This window comes from Gavialis gangeticus, unplaced genomic scaffold (genome assembly GCF_001723915.1).
Source record: "Gavialis gangeticus isolate Ggan-Ray unplaced genomic scaffold, GavGan_comp1, whole genome shotgun sequence".
Taxonomy (NCBI): Eukaryota; Metazoa; Chordata; order Crocodylia; family Gavialidae; genus Gavialis; species Gavialis gangeticus.
The window spans coordinates 72,169,402-72,180,207 of NW_017728993.1; the positions used below are offsets into that span (position 1 = coordinate 72,169,402).

At 43.4% G+C, this 10,806-nt stretch overlaps 1 protein-coding gene across 1 annotated transcript in view; it reads left to right on the forward strand.

Annotated features, from left to right (window-relative positions):
• Position 1: 1 nt before the first annotated feature.
• OLFML2B (olfactomedin like 2B) overlaps positions 2 to 10,806 on the forward strand; it is a gene marked incomplete at its 5' end in the record, with an annotated part of 146,013 nt that continues 135,208 nt past the window's right edge. Inside the window, 3 exons of the mRNA XM_019528357.1 lie at positions 2 to 127; positions 3,061 to 3,324; positions 9,362 to 9,469. Of these exons, the coding sequence (XP_019383902.1) occupies positions 2 to 127; positions 3,061 to 3,324; positions 9,362 to 9,469 (498 nt within the window). The remainder of the gene's footprint in view (positions 128 to 3,060; positions 3,325 to 9,361; positions 9,470 to 10,806) is intronic.

Sequence of the window (10,806 nt, forward strand, 5' to 3'; positions counted from 1 at the left end):
GCCCCCGACCGCCGCCCCCCCGGCCGGGCCCAGCGGGCCCGCGACCGCGACCGCGCCGCCCGAGGCAGTCACCGAGGATGAGCCGCTGCAAAACGAGGCGGACAACCAGGAGAACATCCTGTCCCAGGTACGGGCCGCCCTGGCGTCACCGCTCTCGCCTGCCACGGCAGGACTCGGGCTGCTGGGACCCCTCGGAAAACACCAGCCCTTCACTTTCCCCCGTGGGCTCGTGGGTGGCGTGAAGCCAGCAGGCCCGCAGCACCGGGCACTGTGCCTGGCACTCCGGGTGCCTGCTCGGAACGGCGGAGAGAAAGCCAGGAGGGATTTCCTGTTGCCCCGCTCTCACAAGACGAGATGAGGGTCAGGCCCTGAAACGAGGAGGCCCTAGGAAAGCGTGTCATTCAGGGGTGGCACTCGGGGCCATCAGGTGCTGCAGAAGCTGGCTCTTTAGCCAGACTTCAAAAGGATTGGATGTGCCCTTGGAGGACACATCGGTAGCTGCTGAGCGTTATCAGTGCAGTTTTTAGAAAGTAAGGGGTTAAGGGATGCCATGGCATCAGATATAAATGTAACCTGCATCCTGGCTGGTAGTCATTTCAAACAGTCTTGTACTACGGGGGAAAATAACAGAGCGATTCTCTGGTTGTGAAGATCCTAGAAAGCCCGCAGCAGGGCAGGATACGCGACATTAGGGATGCCTGTTTGTGTCATGAGAAATGAGGTTCTTAGAAACTAAGGGGTTAAATGATGTTGTGGGATAAGCTGTAAATATAGCCTGTATCCTGGCTGATAAAATATAATGTCTAATAGTCTCAAACAACGGGGACAAACTAACAGAGCAGTTCTTCGGTTGCAAAGTACCTAGAAAGCCGGCAGCAGGTCTGAACACTTGGCACTAGGGATGCCTGTTTGGAACGGCAAAGAGAAAGTCGGTAGGGATTTGATTTCCGCTCTAGGAAGATGAGAACTAGGGGTCACGTTGTGAAACGAGAGGGCTGTAGGTTTGAAACAGATGAAAGGAAGTTTTTTGTGTTTTGTTCTATGTTTTCTTTTCACACGGCATGTCATTCAAGGGTGGAACTTGGTGCCAGCAGATGCCATGGAAGCTGGCAGCTTAGCCAGACTAAAAAAAAGAGGGATTAGACACATTCTTGGAGGACTGGTGCATCAGTAGCTGTTGAGCATTATAAATGGGGTACTTAGAAATTAAGGGGCTAAGGGATGCTGTGGGACAAGATATAAATGTAACCCACATACTGGCATGTAAAATATAGCTTCTAATAATTTCGTACTGTGGGGAAAAATAACAGAGTGATTCTTCAGTTGTGAAGAACATGGAAGGAAAGCCCACAGCAGGTCAGGATGCTTGTGACACTGGGGATAGGAGCCTCTGAATCAGAATTTCCTAGACCTTAAATGCTGGAGGCTGCAAGTGAGACAGGAACAGTGGGCATGGGAAAAACCCTGGTCAGACCCAGTTCACTCTCCCTTTCAGCATCTGCTCTCTGTCCCCTTGTGACACAGGAGACTGGGCAAGATGGACCTGGGGGCTACCCCAGTGAATGGCTCTTCCTATGTTCTGATACTCAAAGGTCACCCTTGGAAAATGCCAGTATATTTTAAATACATTGATCCTATCAGATAAGAGTTTAATCCATTGAACTCTTCGCTTCCTGCAAGATTCATTGTACATGGGGTTCTTAGAAGTTAAGGGGGTTAAGTGATGCTGTGGGATCAGACATAAATGTAACCCATATCTTGGTTAGTAAAATATATTTTCTAATAATCTTATACTATAGGGAAGAATAACAGAGCAATTCTTTGGTTGCAAAGGACGTAGAAAGCTCACAGCAGGTCACAATGCTAGTGACACTCAGGATTCCTGTTTGTGTTCACAGAGTTTAATGCTGTGAATCGTGTAGGTGTTGGTACACCTAACAGTGCTAACATTGTGTGGCATCCTTAAAAGATTTGTGGTACCCCAGGGTGTTGTGGGATCCCGGTTGAGAATCACTGTCTGGTAGGACTTGTGTCCCCATTCAGTCCCTCCCTGCTCTGAGGTGAAGAAGCTTCAGTGACAGAGAGGTGGCAAAAGAGCACGTGTGGCTTTAGCCATCTGAACTGCTTTGGGGGGCAGGTTTATTTATGGGAAAGTTTTATGGTAGGCTATTTTTTCCCTGTTTATCGATGATCAAGGGATTGGCAAAGCATAAATCCCACTATAATGACTAGTTGGAAAATTAGTTATTCATGTTCATCCTTTTGTTAGTGTGCAATTAACTAGTAATCCCCTAACTCCCCAAGTGACCAGGGAACTGTATAGGGAATTATGAATGGAGCGTGTCACAGGATCGACTGGGATGCAGGAATATGCCGTCTGAATGAAAGCAGCAGGAGTTCAGGGCTGTGTTCTCTATTACATTTGGCAGATGTACAGAGGAATGTATCTATCCATGGAAATGTCCAGCACACACGGATATTGAAAACACGCCGCCAAGTTATTTTTGTGCTTCAATTTCAGGATTGATGTCTATGAATCTCCATAAAGGAAATTCTTGGAATTGTACAAGGTTATTAGAAATTACATTTTACCAGCCAGAAAGTGCCTTACATTTATATCTTATCACACAACATCATTTAACCCCTTAATCTCGAACCCCCCCCTGTTTATAATGAATCTTGTAGGAGATAGCAGTGGGTAAACTCTTATCTGATAGGACTGGTGTATTTAAAATATACTGTGGTAGGTTTGTCCCTCTGTTTAAATTTAATTTTGCCCAGCACTTTGTAGATAAGAGTAGTTTGAGACTGAACAAGTGAAAGAAAAACACCCCATCAGAAATCCATCTTTCTCAAATTGCTGAAGAGCAGAAAGCCAAGCAAACACATAGAGTCAGCAATTAGTGTAAGCAGTGACCTATTTTTCAAAGGTTTGGAGTCCTTGAGCCTTTTTCTCAGAAACTTCACAGAACAAAGAGCAAAGAAAAAACAAAAAGTAAAACCTTGGTGTAGACACAAACTGACACTTTACAGCTTTTATTTTATTTTTTTTGTGATCAGTTGCTAGGTGACTATGACAAGGTGAAGGCCGTCTCTGAAGGCTCAAACTGTCAGTGTAAGTGTGTGGTCAGACCTCTGGGCCGTGGGGCATGCCAAAGGATTAATGAAGGCACTTTCAAAGCAGAGGATTTCTATACCGTGGAAACCATCACTTCAGGACCTGACTGCAAGTGTGCCTGCGTGGCTCCACCTTCTGCTCTGAATCCTTGCGAGGGGGATTTCAGATTGAAGAAGCTCCGAGAAGCAGAAAGCAGTGATCTCAAGGTATCAGCAGAGTTCATTTTCTGACTCCTATTTATTAGTGGTAGCAAGTTCCATGAAGGACAGTGTGCAATTAAAAGCGGGTTGGCCTGGCCCCTGGAGGAGAACTTGATTTGTGATATAAACACCTAGCTAGCTAGGTTGCCTTCCCTGGTAAAACTAGTGGTGACAATTCTGTGTCAAAAGATGAGCCTTGATTATGGTAATGTTCAAAAGCCCTGTCTGTATACAGAAAATTGCTGCCACCTGCCAGCACATGTTAAAATATTCACAGACAACTGAAAAGTTTCATTTTTCTTTGCAATGTCTCTATAATTTTGATCCACAGACTACATCTCCCCAGCCTGACTTGTACTTACTCAGTATGGTGCTACATACTGACATTAGGAGATAAGGTGTATGCAGAGTGGGGTGAAATATATATATCTACAATGTAGAGTGTAAATCGGAGAAGTGAATGTTGCCCTGAAAGTATATTGTGTCCACAGCAGATGCTGTACCCTCTTTCAGGCTGGTTATAGGCGACTGGTAGAGGGGGAGTATGGTGGGCGGGGGGTAGGCCCCCCCAAGATTGGCGGCTGTTGCCAGCTTCTGCAGGCAGTTGCCGCTCGCTGTGCCAATGCCAATGCCAGCTTCTGCAGGTGGTCGCCGCTCGCCACCCTGCTGCTGGCTTCTGCAGGTGGTCACCACTTGCCACCCCACTTCTGCCACCCACAAACTGTGCCCTCCAAGTCTCAGGAGGCACCAGTTACCCATGACATTGGTAGTTTCTTCTTTCTGATTTTTGTACTGCAATTAAGTAATGCTTCTTTTTTATAACTTAATTTTCTCTTATCAGCTTTTGTGTCAGAATGGTTTATACAGAAATCCTGCTCAGCACAGCTTTATGGGAGTGATTTTAATGAGCAGACTACAGCTGATTTACTGGGAATGCTGACCCTTGTTCCTTAGTTCAGTCTGTTTCCTCTGGTGCTCCAAGTGCTTACAATTCTCACTTATGTGTGGGAAAGGGCTGAATTAAAGACATGGATGTATTTGTCATATTATCAAGAAATACTGGCTAGTGGTGTCACACACTCAACTTAACATGAAGCGTGGTTAACATGCAAGCAGATGTATGTTCAAGCCATTTAGCATGTGTTGAGTGCCCTTGTGGTGTGGCAGTCATTCCCTTTGAGTAGAGGGTTATCTCCTAACAGACTTTAATAGGTTGCTACATTCCATGATTTGCAACTTGTTGCAAGTGAGTGTGTGAACAGGTAGGTCACTTTGCTCTGTTAACTGGCTGTTGTGTTTCACTGCTAGTAGAGAGACTGATCCAGGCAGAGGGCCTGTTAAGTATGTTGGGCTCCTCTGTGGGAAAAAAACAGTATAACACATATGTATAAGAGTATTATTAAAGTGAAGAATCTTGGTCTAGGTTGAGGATGAGCTACATAACTTCCCAAGTCTGAAGGTCTCTTCCATCTTGTACTTAGAGGCCTGAGGAAGTATGTCTATGACAGCCATACAGTTGGTCTAATACAAGACATCACTCACAAGCATTCTTGCCTTTCACTTACCTCCAGGACCATTATGGCAAAAACATCTCAGCACCACCATCTTGTACTTCTGTGATGAGTAGAACCACTTTTGTTTTTTCCATTCCAAATAGCTTGGTGCCGGTTCTGAATTAGACTGGCTTTGCATCCAGTATCCAGTGCTACTGGATCTGCCACTTGAGCTAAATTTTGCTTAGTTTTCCTGTTCATTGCCTGGTCTAGCAGGAAGACTATTCTCTGAGGAGCTGGTACTATGGAAGGTGTCTATAGAGTAAGAATTGTGCATGGGTAGATTGTTACACGACTGTTCATGGCATGGTATGTGTTTGGTTTTGCATGGTGACTCGGTGCCAGGGAAGGCTCCTTTCGGTGTTCACAGCCACCACTCAAAGGATTTTGCCCAGAGAATCAGTGCATCCTTATGCAAAAACAGCATTCTCCTATTTAGTTTTCTCAATTTGTTTGTCTTGGACTAGAATGACAGACTCGGATGCTAAAGTCTTCTGTATCCACAAATAAGTATAGGACAGGCAACAGCAGTGTGAGTTTCTGTCCTAAGTTCCTTGCCTGCCTATATCCTGTGTCCTCAAATCCTGCCTGCCTCTAGGAGGAGGAGTTCAGTCTCCATGGCTAGGTCAGCGCTTGGCCTCTGCCGAGGCTTCCCTCAAGGGAAATGACTGCTGCCAGCTGTGGTGTGGATTCTTGTCATCTAGGAACTGGAATGAAGTCTGCCAGCTCATTGCACCAGGATCCAAATCCAGTCATTTCACAAAGTTTATCCAAAACTTTTTTTTAACTGGAGGAATCGAGCTGCAGGAGTTGTGAGATCAAGATTTCTCACTCAATGGCAGTATTTCCTAGTGTCAGGCTTGCCAGGGAAATTTACCTTCACTGATTGTCTTATTATTTTAATTATTTTGTCCTTTTCCCCCTTTTTTTTTTTTGCCTGAGCTGAGGCCAAGGAAGTGTAAAGACATGCAGTTCTATTTTTTTTTTTAATGTTTATCTTGGGAAATAATTCACAGATTCATAGGTGTTAAGGCTAAGAGGGATCCTCTGGGTTTGGCTCGGACATCTCTTTCAGAGAAGCATATGGTCTTGATCTGAAGACACTGCTTCTCTTGGCAGTTTGTAGCTTTCAGTGTCTAAAAAACTGTGCCTTATTTCTAATTTTGAACTTGTGTGGCTTTAACTCCCATTGGTTCTTGTTATGCATTTCCCTGCTAGATTAAAAAGCTCTTTGGTGTTCTGGGTTTTCTCTCTGGAAAGATATTTATACTCCACAATCAGTTCATCTTTTGATCTTCCTTTTGATAGGTTGAACAGATTGATCTCTTTTGAGTTCCTTACTGTCAGGCCTCCTCTGTCTCCCTTCTCTCCCCCAGCACTCAAATTACTTTTGTGGCTCTTCTCTGCATACTTTCCAAGTTTTCAACATCTTTTTAAAAATGTGGATGTCAGAGCTGTACCCAATATATGCAGAAATAAGATAACTTTCTTACTTCTTCGTATTTATATATCTAATGGTTGCATTAACCCTTTTAAGATGCAGCTTTGCAATGGAGTTTAAGTTTCTGAGGGACTCAGGCTGAGCTTTATATACATACTTTATTACAGAAAACCGAAACCTTACCCAATGCTTCTGACTTCAGGTGTTCATTACACATTCAAAACCTCAGCCTAAATTATTCACAAAAAAGTGGTAGTTCGTAAACCTCTTGAGTGAAACTGGCAATTTCTGCTGCTTCTGTGAAACTAGGTGAAATGCAGCAGTTCTGACTGAAGTTTGCTTTGGAGGTTGAAACTTGAAGCTCATACTTGAAGAGTATAGCCCCCTGGGAATGAGAATCAAAGAAAATGTAGGAACCTAAATACAACAGGTCTGCACTAGTGCAGAGAACGTAGTTTGGAAGGGAATGTCCAGTCTAGTTTGTGCACCTTCCAACTACATCTAAACTCTAGGTATGGGATCAGTGTTTACTTGTTACAGAGGTCCCAGCCCATTAACACAGGAGACCACCAGTTCATTTCAAGATAAACAACTTCTCAAGAGCATTTAGGATAAACAAGTATTGATAAAGTGCAGATTTGAACCAGTGGCCGCATCTACACAAGATACATACTGCGCAGTAGCTCTTTAGTACTGCACAGTAGTGTCATGGGGCATGAACCGTGATGGGGTGATACTGTACAGTAGGAATGAGCTGGAGAATGAAGGACAGGGATTATTGGCTGTGGAACACTTCTGAGGAGGAGATATGGTGTAGGAGCTAGGGTGGTTATCATAGAGGACAGTCCGGTTGTCTTCTGTCCTCTATTGTTTGAAAAGCAATGTCTTTATGTTCTCTGTTTTTCAGAAAAATAGAGGACATAAGCTGTCAGTTTTGTATTCAGTAGAGGACAGAGTAGCAGAAAACCAGAATGTCCTCTATGATAGCCACCCTCGTAGGAGCTGAAGGGGGGTTGGTGATAGGCAGAGGGGTGCTTAGTTAGCTGGCAGAGTAAAGGAGGATCACCTGGGGTTGACAGATGTTTGGCTGCAAGGGCAACATAGCACCCACTGAACAGGGTGGGGAGCAGCTATTGTGGGCACCCTCCACTGGTGCTCCATCATTTGTTGCGGTGCTGGTAGTTGCATGCAGTACTGCACACAAACCCATGGGTCCAGATGGCAGACAAAACGCCAGTGGGACAAGATGTAGCTGAGGTGATGTAGCCTCAAATGTTCAGTGGAAACTTTTCACTCATGACTCAGACCTCCCTGGCAGGTGCTGTGGCCATGACAAGCGAATCCAGGGTTAATCACCTGTCAGCCACAGACGCAGACGTGTGCGCATACCCCCCCTTTTTATGTACCTATGAGTGGATCTGATGCTCCCTGTCATTATTCTGATGGTCTCTGAATAATGAGAGATGGGCTGGAACTGATCCATAGCAGAGACTGGAATACTGTAGCTGTCCAACAGGCAGGCTTCATAAGAAATGCATGTAGCTTGACAGTAATATCATTGGTAACAGTCATAATGGGTGAGCTGTGCCCAGTTTTGTAGAGACGGTGAGTGATGCAACCTGCATTTCCTTGTACCCCTTTTATTCTGAGCCTTGTAGTGAGTTAGAAGGCTTAAGTGATCCTTGAGAAGAGTGACCAGAAAGAGTCCAAGATTCTTGTTTAGGAGTGTAATCTCATAAATGCTTTTCACTTAATTAGCTGCAGAATTTTATGGAGGAGAGATGAAGTCACATAGTTCTTCTAAATGACTGCTTTATAAATACACGCACAAGTCTCAACAGGGAAGCTGGTATTTATCCTCAGGATGGTTGAAGCTCATAATTTTTTAATCAAAGACATTTTTGATATACAGCACCTGTCTGAAAATTGAAGCCAACTTTGCTTGGAGCAAACTTGAGATAGACGATGAAGGGATATTGCTGTGTGAATCCTAGATGTCTAGTACCGACTCTCAGGATCATAGAACAGTTAACAGCAGGTGATGTAGCACTTCCAGTAGGAAGGAAGGAATGGTGAATCACAATCCCTGCCTGTTGAAATGAAATATTTAAATATATATCTATTGGGGTTTCCTCATCTATGGAGCTGGTTTCCTCCATATCACAGCACTACTGCATGGGGATTGAATTTCATTTAGTGTCCACCTTGTTGGCTGCTGACCATATTCACAGGTGGTTATCTGGCACATCCTGGGTGTGTGGACAGGTTGTGTATGGAGCTGAATGCAGTGTTGTGCTTGTCCCATGAATGATTTCTACCATCCACAACTTGTTCCTGACCTTCTTCAAGTTCTGTGGCAGTTTATGTATCTCTTTCATCCTGTGGAACTGTACGCTGCTGGGTTGTAGCTGGGACTAGAAGTTCTGGAAAGCCATGAGCCAGCTTATTTTCTTGGTGTGTCCAGATAGAAGCAGAAGGTTCCCTTGGCAATAGCTGCACCATCTTCCCTAATGTGTAGGAGAACACTTCAAAACCACAGCTGATGCAGTTTCATTATTCATACATCACTGTATCCACATCTTTGTCTTGATTTTAGGTTTGTTTGGGTTTTTTTCTACTAGGAATAATAGCCACACAAGAACTGAACAATGGTCCTCTTTGTTTAAGGACCTTTCTTGAATATCGATCAGTGGTAGATGCTAGAAAAAGGATTTAACCATTCAAACTGTCAAGCACCCAACTATGTAATATCATTCTGTTGATGGGAATAATTTTTTAAACCTTCCAGTGCCAACTAGATATCAGTGTATATCCTTACAGCATCTTCTGACTGTGGTGTTAGTGTGAATGAACATGCTATTTTTATTTACATAAGTATCTAAAACTCTCTACTCAGACCTGCACATGGTTTCTTGAACTAAAATTCTCCTGGCTGCAGAAATGGAAAATTTCATCTTCCAACCAAACTGGTGTGCCTGCTCTTAAACTAGTAGAGAAAGGTAAATGCCATCTTGACTTGACTAACTCTATGCTGTCTTTTGTTTTATAGCTCTCCTCCATCATAGAGATGCTAGAAAATGCTTTCTATGGCTTAGACCTACTCAAGCTGCACTCAGTCACAACAAAGTTGATAGGCCGAGTGGAAAAACTTGAAGAGGTAAGAGGCACTATGGTTCTTTTTCTTTGTATTTTTTTATTAAGGACAACAACATCCAAAATGAGATATACAGCACAGCCCCTTTTATGGCATTAGGCATGTTCCAAGAAGAAGACTTATTAATTAATCATCATTTCATTTAATTTTTTTCTGTTTAGCTAATAACAAATTTCATGACTGGACATTTAAAGTGAGAAGATGAAGGGCTAAAATTTTCAAAAGCTCATAAATGGTTTGGGAGTAAGAATCCCAATTTAAAAAAGGTTGCAAGGCCAGATTTTTAAAGGTATTTAGGTAACTGAGGAAGCAGATAGGTGCCTTGTGGGATTTTCAGAAGACTGTCTGCCTCTGTATTTTTGAACATCTGACATTTTCAAGCTTAAAATCCACTGGTTTTTAGGGGACTCCGGACAGTTAGGGCCAATCAACTACAGGGTGACATCAATGTACATATATTGAAATGTGATAACTCGGTGTGGAGGCTTTTGATCAGGAGTTAGAGGCCTTCAGTTTCTGAATCTTTGATTCCAAGGAAGCTGTAGCAAGCAAAGGTAACTGTTGGTGCTAATGAGAGCCTCCACCCAGAGGTTTATTGTGCTTTTATGTTATGAGAGGCAAGGATTTTTTGGCAATATCTTTTATTGGACTAACTGTTCAGTTAAGAGAGGTTAGACAGGCTTCCCAGCACAAACTGTGCTTCCTTACATCCTTTGTTTTATGGTCATTGACTTCAGACCTTGAGGTGTTTCCTCTTAACTGCCCTAAATGTTCTAGTGTAGATATAGCCTTAGGTGTGTGGGATGGGAAAGCGACAGCTGCTGAAGCCCCCCTGCCTCTGAAGCCCCATGTGTATGGCCTGGATCAGATAGTTCCAGAGGCTGGATCTAGCCTGTGGGCCACAAATTGCTGACCCCTGCCTTGGGTCCAAGAGAATTAGGCACTTAAACCATTTACTGTATTCCTTTGAATAGATGATGCCCTTGAATTTAAGATGCACCCAAATTTTCAGATTCTCAATTGAAGAAGAAGAAGAAAAAACACCAAATAAGACACATTTACAAGGATCCAACATCTGTGGTACATTTAGGAGGGTTTTTTTATTTTAAAGTTTTTAGCACAAATTTAAGATACAGGCCACTTGGGGAGAAATATTTTCTTGTAATTGTTTTTCTTAGTCAAAGGAATGGTTTTGCAAATTTTATTACTACTGTCCAGTGCTGCCAGCTTCCATAATATTTATTGTGAATCTTGTGATGTCGGCTGCATTTTTTTTTATTCTTAAAGGCTCAGCAGCTTGAGACACGTGATTTTTTTTTTTTTGGCGGGTGGGGGGAGGA